Source organism: Chiloscyllium plagiosum, unplaced genomic scaffold (assembly GCF_037043375.1).
Source record: "Chiloscyllium plagiosum isolate Xiang-an unplaced genomic scaffold, Cpla_swu_hap1 HiC_scaffold_21, whole genome shotgun sequence".
Classification (NCBI taxonomy): domain Eukaryota; kingdom Metazoa; phylum Chordata; class Chondrichthyes; order Orectolobiformes; family Hemiscylliidae; genus Chiloscyllium; species Chiloscyllium plagiosum.
Window position 1 is genome coordinate 68,595,041 of NW_028270159.1, and position 20,721 is coordinate 68,615,761.

A 20,721-nucleotide genomic window follows, 5' to 3' on the forward strand; every position below is an offset into this window, starting at 1 on the left:
GCTGTGTTGCTCAGAACAAGCAATCTTTATTAAGTGTTCTGATACCATGTACGTATGAATGGCCGGAGACGACTCCAAAACGGTGTTTCTTGTGGGACGTAGTTGCCCTCTTAAATGCAGTTGGGAGCATACGTCAATTCCATCTGAGTTCCAAAGCGAAATGCTACGAATCATACTCTTTGCAATACAATAATTGCATGCAATATTGATGTCAGTGTTAGCCACATCCAAATAATCTATAAACATAATCTACTAAAACACGATCACTGATGGACAACTGTATAGTCAAGTGTACGTACTTCTGTAATCACATGATGTCTAATGGATGCCTTCATTATGTACCTTAGGTCATTTACAATGCTTCTAAAGTTCTTATTCCTTGCCAGGCATTTGCTAGCTGCCCGGCATTACTTACCAAAAATCTGAATATTTGTTTTTCACTGAGAACGCGTCTAAATTCTGTACAAACTTTAGTATGGAAGGATATTAATTTCTACCATTTGTTATAAAGTATTTCAAATGAATTCCAAGATAAAGTTACCATAATACAGCTGACAAATTAAGAAAAGGTCATTCTCACTTCAACCTGAGAGATCAAATGACAATCAATGTGACTTGCCAACTTATTTACGACTCCCCGCTATTTCCTCTGGAAGATAACTCAATAATTTATCCCAATTTTGACAACTTCCTCATTAACAAATTTAATTTGAGGAATGTCCAATTCAGAAGGCTGTGAACTTAGATATTTCTTATATGTCACTTAAGTAACAACTATACCTTATCGCTTAAAGCAAAATATCATATTTGTGATTTCTTATCTGCTTCCTGTTTCATGGTATGCTGCGATACTTTTAAGTAGTGTCTAGCCAACTCCAATTCCCTGAAATTTGGAAAAAGAGTGTTTAAATACTTGGTCTCTGAATCCTGACTTACTCATTTCTCCTGAAACATTTTTAACGATCTTCTCACTTCATGCCCAAAAACCAATTCAAATGGACGCATTTAGCCAATTCATATGGTGCATCTGTGATCGCAACCATCTGGATAGTCTTGACTATACGCTCTCAACATAATCTTTAATGTGTGATGCCACTTTTCTCCCCTTCCCTGCAATTACAGATCGTATGAAGTATAGTTGAATTATTGTAATTTTAATTTGTCCATAACTTCGTTGAATAACTTTAATGTGAAGTTTGACCCTTGATCTGACTATATCTGTATTGGGAGAAATAGTTGAGTAGTTATCATTTTAGATGTGATATTGAATTTTGGAATGGCCTCTTGAAATCTCGTCGATACACCCAGTATTATTAACACATCCTGATTTACAACTTTTTACCTGAGGTAGGGGAAATATGTGTCTAAGCCTCCTTTAAAAGTTTTCGCAGATGCAAGAATAAGTATTAGATGTGAAGGTTTTATTACTGCCTGTAGTTTTCCAAATATCTGACAAGTATTTCTCATCTGTAAAAATTCAACTATATCCTTGTGCAGTCCAGGCCAGTAAAACTGATTCTGTATTTTAGCTTGTCTTTACCTCACTCCTAAATAATCCGCAAGTGGTAGGTCATGCGCCACTTTCAACGCATCCTTTCTGTACACAACTGACAATACGATTTGTAGAATTTCTGACCAGTTCTCATCTGCCTCAACCTGTTACTGTCTCCGTTTCCTCGCTAAGACACCATTTCTATGGTAAAAACATTTCTGGATGCATTTGGATTCCTTTTCTGTGTGTGCCTTTTGATAAAACTGCTTTTAATTTCCACCTTCCTGTTGTAACTCAATTAATTTATTTGAGCTAAAGATGTCTGCATTGTCATCTATTGCTCGCAATTTGTGCCAACGATCTGATCAAACAACTTTCTTACCTGTACTCTTTGATCTGTCCTGATCCTACTAATGAATTTGTGACTTACTTACCTCATCGTCAGGGAAGATTCCAGGATGTGTGTCCTGCAATTGCCCAGTTCCGTGAGTTTCCACTTGCTTTTCAACCACGTTAGACAGCACTGCAATCTGTGAAACAGCTATATCATGAGCAAGTACAAATAGTCTTCAGAGAGCTGATAGTTTGTCCTGTACTGCTATCATGAAATCTGCACTCTTTACTTGACACCCTAACCACAAATTACATAATTGACCGCTTTTTGCCTCACCGTGAATTCCCGTTGATAGTATCTTTCCTGGCAATTCAGGAGTAAGTATCTCCACATTTTTCACATCATAGACTGAGAGTATCCTGTGTCCCTCAGTTTTGTAACCTCTTTACCTGTTGCCCCTGCCCTAAGCGAATGAACTTTACCTTTGCAGATGTGTATTTTAAGAAGATGTGGTACTTCCTCATCAACCAATCTCTGACCAGAATATACATTCGGGTGCAACTTTCTAGCTTCTATTGTGTTTTCGGTTAACACTCCAACACAATTCATTGGATTTTCCCGTTTTCCTACATGTGGCTTCCCAGTGCCTCCCCTAACCCACCAACACCGTGACTTCATGTGGTCTACTTAATCGGAATAAAAACACCAGAGTGTTTTTTTGACTTCTCTGCTAGCCTTAAGGTTTCCATTTTACCCTGTGGCAAGTTGTCCTTATGATTTTCACCGAGATCTATATTTCCTTTTCCACTTGAGGATTGTTCTTTTACAGAATTTCTATCCCTCACAGATCGATATTGATTCTGGAAGCCAAACTTTGCTTTATGGTCAAGCTTGTAATAAACAGCCATTTCAGCTGCGAATCTTGGCGGGACAACTTCCTGCTCATCGATATGAGTTCTCACGACGTCATGAGGTGAAGTTTTGAACCCCTCCACAATAATTGTCTCTGGAAAAACGTTGTACATTTGCTCTATGTTTAAAGTTCTTATCCACCAATCAAAATCACTTTGTTTGATTTTCAAAAAACAGTATTGCTTTAAACAGGATCCTTCCTTAGATTCCTGAAACGTTGTCTGTAGGCTTCTGGCACAAGCTTATGTGCACTTAAGATGTCTTATTTCACCTCCTCATATGCCTCATATACCCCCTGTGACAATGATGTGAATACCTTATTCGCTCTACCTGCAGATGTGGTTTGGATCAACAAAATCCACATGATTTCTGGTTACTGCATTTGTTTCTCCACGTATTCAAATGAGGTAAAATACGTTTCTGCATCCTTCTAATCAAGTTAAGGCAATGGTTGAATATATTTAAACAGATCAATTCCAGGTCTTTAACTACCATAGGTTTGCTCACCCTCACTAAGCTTACCTTCAGCCTTCATCTTCCTCCTTTCATGCTGACTTTCCCAAGTGTCAATTTCTGAAGTTCAAAAGATTTCTTTTTTTTCTCTCTCTGGTTTTAACCGTAATTTAAACGGTTTCAGTTCCGTTTCCCTTTCGTTGTCTTTTGCCTTGAACAGCAACTGTTTCATTTCCAATTGAACGTTAGCCTTCTCTAAAGATTCTGTGAGTGTATCCAACAAATATGAATATTGAGCTACTGCTGTAATTATTTCTTCCTTCTTCACGGAAGGAGGCAGCTCCAAATCTCTCTTGTCTGCTGCTTCCCACAGCTTAGTCTTTACTGTTGTGGCACAGGCTAGATCAGGAAAGAACCCTCAAAACAAATCAAGAAAGTAGCCCGGGCTTTAATTTTGCTCTTTGATTTTTAGTACGTGTATAGTGGATATTCGACAGAGAATCAGATGGTCGAACTACGTTGTTCTATGCAAAACTGGATTTATTTACAACATTACTGAAGGAAATAGAAAGAGCATAAATCAGAATATTGAATAACCTGTCCTAACCGAAAACACAACAGTCTATCCCAATTTAATGATGATAATACTTTCAACCATCACCATAAATAACACACACACACACACACACACACACACACACACACACACACACACACACACACACACACACACACACACACACACACACACACACACACACACACACACACACACACACACACACACACACACACACACCCCTGAATTCCAACCAAATCAGAGAAAAGCCGAGATTCGGGAACTGGCCACTCCACTTTAATTATGCAAGTTTTTTTTTCAGAATCTCACATCCCAAGGTTTTGCAGTAGACCACAAATGAAAATGGATTGTTGTTTTTCACTGACAGTAGATGATTGGACTGTATACGTCTGTAATATTACTGCTTCACTATTTTTTCCTGTGTTGTTCTGCATGGAGCTGAGGAAAATGAATCATTATCGGGGTTGTTTGAAACCAAGATCATTAGCTGTCTCATAATTAAGGTGCAGGAACGCAGTCAGTTAGCTGTATCATTGTTGTAGTTCTAAGAATATTGGTATAAGACGCCTGCATGTTTATGTACTATGCATTCCGAGAACAGTCAATAATTGGACAATATGTCTTGCAGGTAATGTTCCCATTAACAGGCCGTCAAGAAAGGGCAAGTGACAATACCAATAATAAAGCTCACCTGCAAAACATTATCAGTTGACTTCAAAATCTCCAGCAGAAAGATCCACGTTGCTTACCCTGGCTGGAAGAAGAAGGAACTTGACTGAACAGAAAATCCCTTGATATTTAAGTAAGTTAACTATTAAATCAGACTTGTCGTTGCTAGCATCAAAGAATCACAAAAGTGTTTTGATGGGTAACCCTCAACGTTTACAAATAATTGACTTTAAGGCTGTGTAACTGGCTGAATTTCTTTCCACAGACTGCTCACTAGCACGCTCAATCTGTGTCCACATGCTGGAATTTTCCAGTAGAATATTATGGTGTTCAGCACTGATGCCTCACAGCGCCAAGGACCTAATTTGAACCCCAGCCTTCGGTGACTTCCCGTGTAGAGTTTTCACATTCTCCCACGTGTGTGTGTATTTCGACACACAGTACAAGGTGCGCAGTTTAGGTGGCTTTCCAACTGTGGCCAGAGATGTTTGGGCGAACGATTGGAAATGTAGGGTGGAGTGGTGACTCTATGTGGGATGTTCTTCAGACATTTGTTGCGACTGGCTTGTTTCCACATAGTTCTGATTCTATAATGCTATTGTTTAAAACCTTCCAGATGAACGCAGTCAAAGGTAACATGAAGGTCCTGATGAATCGAGGGCCAGTCTAAGTTCTCAGGGCGATGTATGAGCTAAGTTCCCATCAGCACATCTTCTCTTACACGTTCACTTGAAAACAAAATTGTAACACTCAGCTCTGTAAAACAGAATCGACATTTTTGCCAGGCAAATTTATCTCCTGTTGAACATGTTTCCTTTTGGTTCCCTTCAAAGTTATAATTCCATACGCCTCACTCTCCTATCAACCTTAACCAGAATCCAAATTCTGCTTTGGAAATTTTTTTCGGAAACAAAAGTCACAATTCGAGACTGCAATGTATTTGATAATTAACTTTAGTCACTCACCATCACAAATCATTAATCTGATCACGCTTGATCGACCAAACAAAATATCATCTATTAGTGATATATTCCTTACTAACAGTGTGTCGATTCAATTCTAAATTGTGATTCACAGAATTGTTAAGTAAAGAAGGAGGCCATTCAAATCATTGCATGATCACAGTGCTATGTCCACGCTTTCTGACTTTCTGCAATTTCCCAGCATTCTCCAGGTAATGATGTACTTTGTATCTGGTTAAAGCTTATATAATGTCCTTGAAAGAACACAATACAACAAATTCTTGATCTAATTACTCGCTGTGTGAAGTTTTTTTCTCACATCACATTTAATTCTCTTTTTATTTATTTGATATCTCCACTGATATTGTCAACATTATTTTTCCGACTGGAAACATTCTATCACTTTCTTTTCTGTCGGGAACTTGCATGACTTTGAAAACTTTTTTCAAAAATGTTCTTTCAGCCTTCTGCGACAGAACCTCATGGCTAAAATGTCTCATTGCTGGAGCCTGTCATGGCTAGGTGGTTTTCCTAACCTGCTGGAGTATCTTTTGTTCATTATTTCCCCACGCATTCTCAATTACATCTGGAAGCAGTCTAGTAGTCCATCCTGGTTTCTGACTCCCTTCATGCTGGTAAATAAACTCCTATATGTGTTGGTCAGAATTAAGGCAGTGTTTCCAATCCTTGTTCCAATCTGCATTCCGACCACATCACTCTCTCTTGGAATTCACAGATTCAGCCTCGACTGCTAACCCATGGCCTGCTTCCTGAACAAAACCTGCAGCTGACTCCATCTGATGACAAAGACAAAACCGTCTGATTTTAAATTTCCGAAACATGCCGGGTATTTTCTCGCCTCACCCTGTAAATATGCCTCGGCCCAGTCCATTTCGTGGCAGCCCGTTGCTTGTGTCGCCCTCGCCGGTATTCTCCAGCGCAACCGCTTCACACCACTCTCTGCTGGGTCGATGATTGACAGCAGCGACTGAATAACAGGTTTAGGAGGGCAGGCTGGCTTGTCTTCCAACCACTGAGTGAGGGAGAAGCGGGGCTGAGCCGATTGACAGTGGAGGCCACTGAGTGAGACAGTTTGATCTGTTCTCACTTAAACAAGATGGACTGGAAAGGAGCAACCCATCTCAAAGACAGTTTCTGTCCACAAGGAAGATGGGGGATCCCATCACAATGCGCACAACAGATAGCGCTAAAGTATTGCCAAGAACCTTCAGGCAGAAATGCGGAATGATATAAATCTGTGCGATTCGGTATCAACCCCCTCTGAAGCTCTCCAGCATCGACGTATCAGAACAGCAGGCAGTCATTTGGACCTTTGAGCTTGGCCTGCTGCTCAGTCCTAAGATGAATGGTCATAATATTTAGTGCATCGCTATCGTTTTCACAACAGCGAACCTAATCCAGTGTAACCACAACATTCGGATTGACGCACATTCTTTAAAACTGGTCTTGATAATGTGAAGTCCACAAAAACAGGACAACTCAACCCCACCGATTATTCTACTAATGTCGATCAACTCTCCATCATCAGCAAAATAATGCAAGGCAGTAACAACAGGACAACCAGGTTGTACTCAATCGTCAATAAACAGATCAATGATACTGTGCATTCAATCAGAGCCACTCCGTTTTATTTTTGTCGTCAGTACACAGAATTTTTTTTTTACCAGGATGCTGTATGATTTCAAGTGAAGGACGTCGGGGGAATGTCTGAGTGGCTTGAGACTAAATTCGTTCGAGAGAGGACGATGAAGAGGTGACTTAATAGACACAGGCAAGATGATCAGAGGAGGAGATAAAGTGGACAATGGGAGTCCATTACTTCGGGTGGTGATGGCTAACTCGAGGGGACATAGCATTGAACTGAGGGGAGACAGATATTGGGCAGATTTCAGAGGTAGCTTCTTTACTCAGACCATAGTAAGGGTATGAATACATTTCGTGCAAAAGTTCCAAACTCTTCAATTTTTGGGCGAGAGTGTGGTGCTGGAAAAGCATAGCAGGCCAGGTAGCATCCGAGGAGCCGTAGAATCGACGTTTCGGGTAAAAGGTCTTCTGCAGGATAGTCCTGATGAATGCTACCTGATCTGCTATGCTTTTCAAGCACACCACACTGGACTCCAATCTCTAGCATCTGCAGTACTCGCTTTTGCCCTTTTCAAACTTAAGGGCATTTAAATGGTCATTTGATAAGTAGATGGTGGCATTGGAACAGTGTCGTGGAGATGGGCTTAAGGTGGCTTTCAGATGTCGGTGCAACTTCGAGGGCCGAAGGGTCTGTACTGTGCTGTATTGTTCAATATTCTATGTTCTGTTTTCAATGTACTATGTTATATGTTCCATGCTCTAACTTCAGCAGAAGCAGTCCCCCAACGTGCATCATTCGATCATCAATTAAAAAAAGAATTTCATCTCTTTGACGGAGCTTAACAGGAGATTGGATTTGAAACCCAATCGTATGGCCGAGATGGAGGGACATTATGAAGCATGTGCATATTAACAGTAAAATCCAGTCGCTTTCATTACTCATGAAGATGCTGTTGCGTCAGCATTTTGAATATTGCAGCGAATCCCTTCCCACACTGCGTGCAAGTGTACGGCCTGTCCCCAGTGTGAGGTCGCTGTGCATTTGAGATGGACATTCGAACTCACTCCCACAGTGATAAAAGCCGAACAGTCTGTCATTAGTGTGAACATGTTGACGGGACATCAGAGCTCCAGAGCATTTTCAGCACTTGGCACAGTCCGGGCAATTTTCAGGTCCGTCCTTTGTGTGAATTCGCTGTTGTTGGAGCAGGGTGGATTTCCAATGAAATGTTTTCCCACATTCTGAGCAAGTCAATGGCCTCGCCCAATATGGATCTGCTGGCATTCAATGAGAACAAGATGATTCTTTGAACACATTTCCTCAGTGAGAGAGCCTGAATAATATCTCATCACTGTGTGCATGTCAATGGGATATCAGTGACCCAGAGATTTTAAAGCATTTCCCATCTTCTGGACAATTAAGTGATTTGTCATCTGTGTGAACTTGCTAGTGATTCAGCAGGGTGGTTGATGGAGTGAATGCTTTCCTACAGTCGGAACAGAAGAATGACCTCTCACCACCGTGACTGTATTTAGGTTGTGAAAGGGCAGATGTTCTGTTGAAGCCTTGTCCACACGGACAGCACGTTTACGGTTTCTCCCCGCTGTGAATGATGGTTTTCCCTTCCATTTTCAAAATCCAATGTTATTCAGGCTGTAAACAATTGTAATTGCGTAAAATACAGAAGTGATGTTTGGTTTTAAGATTCCTCCGTGCAAATCGTCCTCCCCTGTTAAATTCGTTGAAAATATTTTTAAAAAGGGACTGGTGAGAGCCCAGTAAATGAAGAAAACAAGATAAGTGGAGGTGAAGAATGGGCAATTCAACCAATAGAGTCTACTCTCACCATTCAATAAGATCAGGGTTGTTGTGATAATCGTCAGCTCGACTTTCCTGCCTTATTCCCTTAGCCTTGATTCCCTTACTAATTAAAAATCTGCTTCCCTCAGCCTTAGATACACTGATCAACCAATCTCGAAAGCACACTGCGGAAAATAATTCCACAGATTGAGCACCCTGAGAGAAAGAATTCGTCAACATCTCTATCTTAAATATGTGACTCCTTTCTCTGAGATTATATCCTCTGGTCCAAGGCTCGCAGACAAGTAGAAGCAATAGTTCTGAATCTATCCCGCCAAACCACTCTTTTTTTTTTACCGTTCAGTAACGTCTTGTCTCATTCTTCTAAATATCGATAATGTCAGGAGCAGTCTGGAAAATCTCATCCCTCGAAATAAATCAATTCATGTCCACCATCATTCCTGTGAAAGCTTTCTGGACTGTCTTTCCTGAAGTAAGGCGATGTGCATCTTGTGTTGTTTTAGCAAAACTTTCATAGTTTCCCGGCATTTTCTTTGCGATAAGATAGACATATCATTTAACTTGCTTATTACCATCAGAACGTGGATGCGATATTTTCATCTTTCAACAGAAGGCTCCACAATTCTCTCTGTGCTGCAGATTTCTGCATTTTTCCCCAATTAATTAACATTCACCTCTTCGATTCGTCCTGTCAAAATGCATAAACCTCATTTTTTCCCACACCATATTCTATCCGCTATGTTGTTGTCCACTTGCTTAGTTGTCTATAGCCCTCTGTAATTTGTTGTTCCATCCTCACGAGCTGCCTCCATGTCCGTTTGGTGTTCTGCAAACTTGATTACAGTGCATTCGTTTCGATTGTACAGGTGACTTGGAAGAAGTGCAAATAGAATTGTGGTTAGTATTTATTATAAATAGATGTCGCTTCAATACTGATGAACGTAGGTTTCTACATGTAACCATTTGCGATCATAAAGATGTTTTTTTCGTCTCAACTCAGTGTCTTCAATTCATTACCTAAGTCTTGGTCAATATCCTTGGCTGACTTTTCTCCTCAGCAGTATTAGCTCAAGGGTTCTTCCTTTTTGAATTAATCTCACCTGCAATACCATGCAGAATCAATTTTTGAAATCCAAACATATTTGGTCTGTTGATTTCCCCAAAATCTATCTTGCTGCTAACCCCACAAGTTATTTTAATAAACGAGTCAGCTGTGGTTTCCTCTTCACAAAATCATGCTGATTCTGGTTGATTTGATCATGTATTTCTAATAGCTCTGTTGCTTCCATTTTTACAACAGAGTTTCATTTTCCCAATCACAGAGCAGTTTGCAAAATGCAGCTGAAAGTATCTGCTAGTCTCTCAGGCTGCACACAGAACAGGTGAGTAGGAAGCTACGATATTTATTTGTGAAATACCCCAACTGATCAATAAATGTCCTTTTGACTGGCTACCGGTGTGGTCAAAAGGACTCTGGGCTCCATGGGATGGTGGGGAGGTGGGAAGCTGATGAAGGAGGAGATGTTGACTGAGAGGGGTTTTATTGGCTGCAGCTCAACAAGAAATTTCGTGAACCCCCAAACCCAGCCACTTTCACGACCACTAACATCACTAGTAGTAAGTTTATGTCAGTATCAACAATAAGAAAATAAGACAAAAGCAGAAATCAGGGCATTTACCTGACCGACACTGGTCCAGCATTCAATGACAGCTGATAAGTTTCTCAGCTGTCTCCCTGTAACCCTTAATCTCCTCGACAGTCGAGAACCTATCCATCTCGTTATTTAATACACTGAATGAGCTGGCCTGCACACCCCTCTGTGTCAATGAATTCCATACATTCACCATTCTCTGGCTTAAGACGTTGGTCCTTATCTTCGTGCTGTAAGGTCTTCCCTTTACTCTCAGACTGTGCCCTCGTGTCCTCGTCTGTTCTCGCAATGGAAACATCTTCTCAACATCTGCTCGGTCCAAGCGATTCAGCATTATGTCTGTTTCGGTTGGATCCCTCCTTATTCTTCTAAACTGAATCGAGTGGAAAATAAGTATCCTCAAACTTTCCCCAAATGTTCAGCTTTAAATTCCGAGGGCCATTCTCATGAACCTCCTTTTAATTCGTTCCAGGGCCAGGACGTCCGTCCGGAGATATGGGACCCAAACTTCAGATAACACTCAGAAATAAATCCGTCCTTTCATATGCAAGTTCTGGCAAAATACATACCATCATTGTATTTGTTGTTAATACCTACTGACTCACCGTGAAATTTTACTTTGAGAGTCGTGGAATGGAACTCGCGGTTTCTTTGCACTTCTTGATCAATATAAATTGAACCTGGCCTTTCTTTCCCCGTACCACGAGCACCTCACTATCTCTAATTGTATTACACTCACTCCTTCGTCACCAGTTTGGTTGGAATAACGAGCTGAGACAGGAGACACTGCAGACTTACTGCAGAATGCTGTAGTCATGGCAAACCTGAAAAACTGATCATTCTCATTATCTCCAGTCACCAGTCTTTCACTTTACACCAACAATAAAGACATCATTGTCATTCTATTATTGTGCTGACATTGCGTTTACTTTGCAGTTGTCTATGGATTGTATATCGAAATCTAAAGGCTCATGATATTTTGAGGAAATACATGTTTCCTTCCCTGAGAAAGAAGTAAGAGGCAGTTTTTTCGGAGCAAGTCAGTCCGGTTCTGCACACTGCAGTCGAGGGCTAGGAGTGCGTAGGTAGAGTGGTCGGGGGTTCTCCTCCGCAGCTCCAACCTCAAAGTGTGTCCAGCTTTGAGAGTTTACACAGAGCAGAAATCGGAAATGACGTATGTGGATCGAGAGTTGGAGAGTGAAAAAATGGGCGAATTCCATATGCAGAGATAAAGATTTGCAAATAGAGGCAGTTATTGTGGTACACAGTGAAAGGCTCAATTCTTCATTCGACAAATTTGATTAGATTTAGATTAGATTAGATTACAGTGTGGAAACAGGCCCTTCGGCCCAACAAGTCCACACCGACCCGCCGAAGCGAAACCCACCCATACCCCTACATTTACCCCTTACCTAACACTACGGGCAATTTAGTATGGCCAATTAACCTAACCTGCACATCTTTGGACTGTGGGAGGAAACCGGAGCACCCGGAGGAAACCCACGCAGACACGGGGAGAACGTGCAAACTCCACACAGTCAGTCGCCTGAGTCGGGAATTGAACCCGGGTCTCTGGCGCTGCGAGGCAGCAGTGCTAACCATTGTGCCACCGTGCCGCCAGAGAACGATCAGAAACGAAAAGAAAAGAGCTAACCATTTATTCAAAACCTTTCACCAGCTCAGGGCAACGGATGCAACATTAGAGCTGGTGTACCATTTTAAATTTTTTTTTATATTGACGGTTTTAAGCTTTTGATAGATTTTGATAAATATGCTGCTTTGCAAGATAAAAAAGATGATTTCCCTAGCATTATCATATCGCAAAAATAACAAAACGGTTTTGTCCATCTGAAACTTTTACGATGATTCTCTCACAGATATTGCCAGGCCTGCTGAGAATTTCTATCAATTCCTATTTTATTTTCAGATTTCCATCATTCACGGTTCTTTGTTTAATGTTAACCTTAGTAGTGTTTGCAACAATATCAATTACGTGCCAACTACAGAGAATATTTCCTGATTCAAAAAATCCATCAGAAATGCTTGTCACCATGATGTGTGAACAGAGTGGAACTCCTATTTCATGACCGGGCACCAAGCCCGGGTGGCAGCGGTGAGAGTGTCGCATCTTGACCACGAGACTACCAGGGAGGCCAACACGTGCCGTGATATCTTTGTTCCTTGACACTGTGTTTGCCATTTACTTTGTGACCATTTTCGCTGCAGATCAGATCCTCAATTTCTTCCAGTTATTACAGTGTGAAGAAATGCTATGTGGACCATCGTTCGGTGTGGCTCACAGCCATTTATCTATTCCATTGCAAGTCTCCAGTATTTATTTGAGAGCCACGTGTGCTGTGGTGTTTGCAGGGCAAACGGGAAAGTATTCCTCTTGCGATCGTAAATGACTTAATAATGGGCCTGAGTTGACTTGGTCCCATTGCGTTATAATCCCCTTAAGTAACACGTCCTCATTTTAACTCACGCAGACGCTTGCCCGAGACGGGTAGATGCCTCACGATTATATCCACTCCATGTCCTTCACGTCAAGTCTTTGGACCCCAACACAAGATTCGTTGACAAAAGGCAACTTTAGGTGTAACGCAAGCCATTTCCCCAGACAATGACAACCGTTGTGGTTAGGTGAGATATTAAACGGGCGGTGAGCTGGGATAGAGCCTCCAACCTTATCATGTGCACAAGAAATTTCAAAATCACACTGACCCAAGGAGCCTGGCAAGACAGCACTCAGCGAACATGTGTCAGGAAATTTCCATCAGGAAATTTGTCAAATTCAAATATGGGAAAGCAGAACGCTCCACTCCAGGTAGGAGTCAAACTGACAATCTTCGTACCCAACGTTAGACACGTGACCCATCACGACATTACGATACCGCAAACACGTGCGTCATAGCTTGTTGGTTTGTAACGGGGAGATAGGCATAAACAGATTTACAAGGTGAACAACCAACAAATGTAATGGCTGCCATGAATAACGACCCCAGATCTAACAAACGGTCCCTGTTAACTTTGTTTTCTCCATAGGTTCTGTCAGACCGCTGAGTTTCTTTGCATTTGTTCAGATTTATGTAAATCGGAATGAAGCTTGAAACAATTCAGCGTATATGCTGCTTCTGAAATTTAATAATTAGTGATGTGTAACGACACGGCAGTGAACCTTCTGTAAATTAAACTGAACACCATGATTACCTCATCTCGCCTCTTAATATGTTAAAATATGAATGATACAAAACTCCAAAATTCCACGATTTAAAGAAAAGGGTATCGATTCATTTTAACAACTATTCACAAATCAACCATCGCTTTCTCTTAACTGCTAAATATCTGCCTCTAACTCAATAAAATTGTCCAGTTCCAATGGAACAGTTATTGAAATTATAGCAACTTAATCTTAAATCGATGCAGGGGCTGTGGTTGTCAGTATGTTCCTTTTTCTGGCTGAAGATCTCCTTGCATCAACTTCGTCCTTTTACTGCAAATATGTTTCAAATTATAAAGGTACCTTGGATCGAGAGTGTTTCGTTGACAGTTACACTCTTGATATCAGTTACTCTGTCTGACTTTGAAGCTACCTGCCTTTTTTATGCCTCCAGGACTAGATCGTCGAATTCCTGGATGTTGGCAAAAGCCATAAATTCAAGTTGGATTGGGTTTGCATTTCCTGGGGCATAGGAAAGACCGAATTGTTAAAAGGTAACATACTCAGGTATCTATTTCACAGCCAAATCTGCCACATCTTCAATTTTCCCGAACACTATGAGACTGCTGGTTAGTCATGTGGCAGATATTTGTAAGCTCTCAGTTCAGAACAACATTCACTCTCCCTTAACGGTACACTATACGCCTTCAACTTCATAACAATTATCTTCACGATAAATTAGTAGAATTCATGAATTCGAACTCCCTGAACGGGAATGGAACACTGACTGTGGTTCTGAGTGCATCAAATCCTCACCAGTAAGCTATCAGGGAAAAAGACGGCTCTCTTCTGTCTTCTCTCACTGATTCCGTTTTTAACTTTTCAGTTGCGATCATTTTGCCTCCAGATCAATTTCTCCCTGTCAGTGTGTTTATACGGCATGGAAAATCACCCTTTGTGACATCGTCTCGATGAAGAATATCAAGGATCCGTCTCATGCATGTCCAAGTTTCCAGCGCTTGTGTGTTCTGACCTTTCAAATGCTCATGGCAATGAGGTTACCCCTTAATCGCCAATTGCAGAGGAGAAAGTTCCAGACTATCAAACTCCGTTCTCATCCCGTGGGGAAACTGCAGGTTTTGGGTCGGTGCATTTTGGAAATTGAAATTTGCACAAGAGCAGCGAGTATAACTATTTAAGCTCACTGTCCTTTCCATATCCCAACTGACCACAAAACATTCTCATTATCTGGAGAAGTAGGTTGTGTTCCACCTAAAGCTGCGTTTTGTCGGAGCACCTTGCCGACGTTAAGCACATGGAACTCTCAGGCGATATATCGAAATGTTTCCCTCTGAGTCTGGTACACTTCTGGTTCAGAACTTGAGTTTCCTGATTATCAAAAAAAAAATTTCTGGACCTGAGAGAAATGGGCGTTGGTTCAGATGGGTTTTCAGTCTGTCAAAATGAACACAGCTGGAAGTCCTTTGAAATTTGCGATCTGACGAAATGCAACCCGCAGTCCCAATGGATTCATAACTCATCACTTCAACATAGAACATAGAACAATAGCCTATCTGTAGTTGTGGCTGAGTGGTGAAGGCGATGGACTTGAAATCCATTGGGGCATTCCCACGCAGGTTCGAATCTTGTCAACTACAGAAGAGGGTGAAATTGGAGTGGGTGGCACAGTAGTTAGCACTGCTGCCTCACAGCGCCAGAGACCCGGGTTCAATTCCCGCCTTAGGCAGCTGACTGTGTGGAGTCATGCACATTCTCCCCATGTCTGGGTGGGTTTCCTCTGGGTGCTCCGGTTTCCTCCCACAGTCCAGAAATGTGCAGGTTAGGTGAATTGGCCATGCTAAATTGCCGGTAGTGTTAGGTGCAGGGGTAAATGTAGGGGAGGGGGTCTGGGTGTGGACTTGTTGGGCTGAAGGGCCAATCTAAACTAATCTAAACTCTACAGCACAGAACAGGCCCTTCGGCCCACGCCCCCACCACTCTCCCTGGAAAAAGAACCTACCCCTGACATCCCCCCTGTACCTTCAACTCTTCATCTTAAATTTATGTCCCATTGTAACACTCTGTTGTACCTGGGGGTAAAAGTCTCTGACTGTCCACTCTATCTATTCCCCTGATCATTTAATAAACCTCTCTCAAGTCACCCCTCATTCTTCGCCGGTCCAATGAGAAAAGGCCTAGCATTCTCAACCTATCATCGTACGACCTATTCTCCATTCCAGGCAACATACTGGTAAATCTCCTTTGCATGCTCTCCAAAGCTTACATATCTTTGCTAAAATGAGGCGACCAGAACCGCACACAGTACTCCAAATATGGCCTTACCAAGGTCCTGTACAGCTGCATCATCACCCCACGACTCTTGAATTCATTCCCTCTGCTAATGAACGCTAATACACCATAGGCCTTTTTACAAGTTCTATCCACCTGAGTGGCAACTTTCAAACAGCTATGAGCATAGACCCCAAGATCCCTCTGCTCCTCCACCTTACAAAGAACCCTACCGTTATTCCTGTATTCTGCATTCTAATTTGTCCTTCCAAAATGGACAATCTCACACTTGACAGGGTTGAACTCCATCTGCCACTCCTCATCCCAGCTCTGCATCGTATCTAAATCCCTTTTCATCCGACAACAGCCCTCCTCACTATCCACAACTCCACCAATCTTCGTATCGTCTGCAAATTTACTGACCCACCCTTCGACTCCCTCTTCCAAGTCATTAATAAACATTACAAACAGCAGAGGACCCAGAACTGATCCCTGCGGAACTCCACTTGTAACTGGGCTCCAGGCTGAATACTTACCATCTACCACCACTCTCTGACATGGACCGGTTAGCCAGTTCTCTATCCAACTGGCCAAATTTCCCACTATCCCATGCCTCCCTACTTTCCGCATCAGCCGACCACGGGGAATCTTATCAAATGCCTTTTTAAAATCCATGTACACTACATCCACTGTTCTACCCTCATGCACATGCTTGGTCACCTCCTCAAAGAATTCAATAAGTCTTGTAAGGCAAGACCTACCCCTCACAAATACGTGCTGGCTGTCCCTAATCAAGCAGTCTCTTTCCAGATACTCATAAATCCTATCCCTCAGTACCCTTTCCATTACTTTGCCTCCCACGGAAGTAAGACTAACTGGCCTGTAATTCCCGGGGTTATCCCTGTTACCTTTTTTGAACAGGGGCACACCATTTGCCACTCTCCAGTCCCCTGGTACCACCCACGTTGACAGTGAAGACGAAAAGATTATTGCCAACGGCTCTACAATATCCTCTCTTGCTTCCCACATAATCCTAGGTTCCAGGTACTTTCTCTCTACAACTGACGCATCCATCAGCAGCAGTGGCAAGCAATGTCAAGCTCTCATAGTTATTTACGTATTTAACTGATACTTCATAGCACTGTTTGGAAACTGAATATTTCCACGTAAGAACACAAATGAAGGCACAAAGGAAGATGTATAACGAATGTCTCCTTGTTGAGTTAAAGAATGTGACAAAAGATACATATTCGCTGTGAAAGTTCAGATAAAGCAGGAACAATAGTTCGATTTTTCATTTTTCGTCATTTCTGGGAGGTGTGTTTTGGTTATTATGACAGAAGTTATCGCTCATTCCTAATTAGCCAGAAGTCAACTCGGATAAATGCTGCAGATTTTCAGTCAATAATGACATTGGGCAACATGATCATATAAAATACTCGAACACCTGATGAGGAGCCAAATACTACTGTAAACAGATACCTATGAACGTGCATTAATTGGGAATATCGCAATGATGAGAAGAAACAAAAAATAGTGATGGGGCACGTATCAGCATTTAACATAAGCGATTCTAAGATATGAATTCATGCAGGCATGGTCTGTGGCAATTGTGGCATTTGCAACATTAAATTTTCTTAGACGTTCTTTGAGGTGATTCATCTTTCTGATGGGAAAGAGAGTTGGACACACATGGGTGAGTTAACACGCTGGTTCAATGAAATATTCTGAATGCATGTGTTGTCAGTTATTTGCCCCTGTGGACTTGATTACTGTAAATAAATGAGGGATGATTTGTTTGCGTCTTAGAGATAATGTGGGAAGCTTCGGGAGTACTTCCACTTTTTGAAAGACAATGCACGGTGCAGCGAACGGCCCATTCTTTGCAATTTGCTACCCCATTCTCGCACTTATTGGTGTCCCTGGTAAATAACGTTAACTACAAAATTTTGTTGTTTTTTTTAGCTACGAATGTGTTGCGTCTTTTATTCATGATCAAGCTCATGTTCTTATATGTATTGAAAAATTTTCAATTATTTGTTAATGTGTGCACGTGGTAATTTATATGGTTGCATTCTATGATGTGATACAGTTTAAGGTTGAATTAGAAATTAAAATTACAGGGGTTCTATTAATATTAATCCACTATTTTCAGAGCATTGCGTTTTCGTTTTTAGTGTTGGACAAAAGAATCCCGTCGTAATGCAGAAACACGGACTACGACGGGGTTGTGCGATTATTATATTACAATAATTCTACTTGATAGTTGCGAGATCAAATATAATTTAGTTTATTGGCATAGCAATCTACATTTTGATTATTGGATCGATGCAAATATTGCAGTCTAGTATGTTCACAATGGAGATTTTTAATGAGATTTGGGGACTTCCTTTATTCATTCATGGCACGTGGTCGTTGCAGTACTTGATGTTCAACCATTGAATTTCAGAAAGGGTTGAGGAATTGAGTGGAAATGCAATTTTAAAAAATGGATTATGTATTCAAAATGTTACCAATGGAGTATTTTCCGTATGGAGTTTGAAATGGGTCAGCCTATTTTACTTGTGTTCGATGTGGTTGACACTGACATCATGAATGTTGGTTGCTTATCTTTGATTTCTATTTGAAATCGTCGGGTTTGACTTGATCCATAGAGGATTGCCTTAAATACGAAGGGGTCTTTCATGAGAGCTTAAACAAATGAAGGTCACCATGAGAGACATAAGGATAAAATAGAATACAGTGCACAAAGCTTGAATATTTCATAACATAACAGAGATAATTGGAAATAAGATGGAACGATGGAGCCATTGAGACATGAAATCGCACAATATATCGTATGGGCAGTGGAAGACATCATCACCACTTTTGGACATATATCAGGAATTCAAGAAATGGCAGATTTAGAGATCAGCTGTAACCTCAGTTAATAACAATATATGACATCGATTGACGTGACAAGGATATGTGTTAATTGGAAAGTTAGAAAGTTCCATCGAAATGCTGTTGGATGTAGACATATTTTACATCAGCAAACATAGTGTTGCTGGATGGATGGGACATGGTATGCATCAAAACGTCGCAGCAAATATTTTGCATTTTGCAGATGCTTATTTTGATAGCGAGACGTGAGTATTGGTTCACTGTCAAAGGTGGGGTGGGGGAGGCATTGAATTTATGAAGGGGTAGTTTGTGTTACTCCATGTGCTGAAAAGTAATTAATCCAGCACTGGATGTCAAACATTTATCAACGGATTTGACAAAACCAGAATCTTAAAGGATAAACTTGAGCAATACATTAGATGATTCAAAAGCTGGTGGCATATGTATCATAACATATCTCTGTCTCTACCTCTCACAGCAAACTTGATAGCAATTGCAATCCTCTCCCGAGGACGGTGTGGAATTTCCCGGTGCATCACCTATTATTTGGTGGCAATAGCAGTGAGTGACTTCATTGTCATCATTTCCGCTGTTGTACTGAACCGGATTGGACGCATTTACTTTCGGGACAGTTACCTATCCACCACGCTTGCTTGCAGACTCGGTGCAGTGCTGGTCCGTTGCAGCCGGGATGGTTCAGTCTGGTTGACCGTGGCCTTCACTTTCGACCGCTTTGTAGCCATTTGTTGCCAGAGATTGAAGGCCAGATACTGCAAGGAGAAAACTGCATCGTTGGTAATTGGAGTAATCTATGCCATGAGCTGTATCAAGAACATCCCTTTCTACTTCATCTATCAACCTTTGCACACTGTGAATGGAGTGGGCTGGATTTGTGACGTTCGAGTGATCTTCTATACTTGGCCAATCTGGCAAGTCTATGACTGGTTGGACCACACATTTACACCTTTTCTACCATTCTTGCTTATCCTGCTTCTGAACAACTTGACCGTAAGGCACATCTTAGCAGCCAGCAGAGCACGCAGGAGGGTCCGGGGTGCCGACAATCGTGGTGATGTGGAGATGGCCAATCGCAAGAAGTCCATAGTCTTGCTCTTCACAATCTCCATCAGCTTCCTCCTCTTGTGGGCAAGCTATCTCGGGCATTTTCTCTACGTGCGAATTACAGGTGAAGGCTACTTCTCTGGCCTGGATTTTAATGACCCACGGTATATAATTCAAGAGATGGTTAATATGCTTCAGTTGCTCAGTTCCTGCAACAACGTCTTCATATACGCAATCTCCCAGAACAAGTTCCGAGAGGAGATAAAGAAGGTGCTGGTGTGTCCTTTCAGCACGATCACTGCTGGATTTAAACAGGAAAAATTGAGAAGAGAGAAACGCTAGTCATGTGTGTATAAACTCAGCAAATTCAAGGTAGCAAAGCCAATAGTCAAGCAAATTCAGTTTCTTGTTGACTACGCAGAAGGATCCGAAACGTTCAAATGTGATGGAATGTGACAGAAAACCTCGATCTGTGAGTGGCCTCTCAAATTTAAATAAGGCGTCATGATGTTAATATTTCAAAATAGAATGGGAAACGGTCTCCTCAGCTCCTTTACAAAATATTTGTTCGGAACTTTTCACCACTGAAACCAATCTTATTGTTTTTTTGTGCTTTTATCAATAATTCTGAATGATTCTGTGCACGTTGTTTTATTACAAGTCCTGCTTAACTTCAGAAAACTAATCAATTGTCTGTCAAAATTCTACAGTAAGAAATAGAGCATCTCAGGTAATCGAAACGGTTCGGCGATGGGCTAGAACAGTTGCTACATGTCATATGGATAGAGTCAAAGAGATGCGTCATTTCAGCAAACGCCAAATAAATTCATGCCAGTTCCACGTGCA

The 20,721-nt window shown here is 41.5% G+C and overlaps 1 protein-coding gene and 1 non-coding gene across 2 annotated transcripts; both read left to right on the top strand.

Annotated features, from left to right (window-relative positions):
* Window positions 1–15,217: 15,217 nt before the first annotated feature.
* On the top strand, window positions 15,218–15,299 carry trnas-uga (transfer RNA serine (anticodon UGA)). Its single transcript has one exon. It is a non-coding gene; the product is annotated as a tRNA-Ser (tRNA).
* A 2,486-nt stretch (window positions 15,300–17,785) lies between these two features.
* On the top strand, window positions 17,786–20,217 carry LOC148146296 (putative G protein-coupled receptor 139). Its single transcript, XM_087998630.1, has 2 exons — window positions 17,786–17,855; window positions 19,292–20,217. Exons 1-2 carry the CDS (start codon window positions 17,786–17,788, stop codon window positions 20,215–20,217), a joined length of 996 nt encoding a protein of 331 aa, XP_087854756.1.
* Window positions 20,218–20,721: the final 504 nt, after the last annotated feature.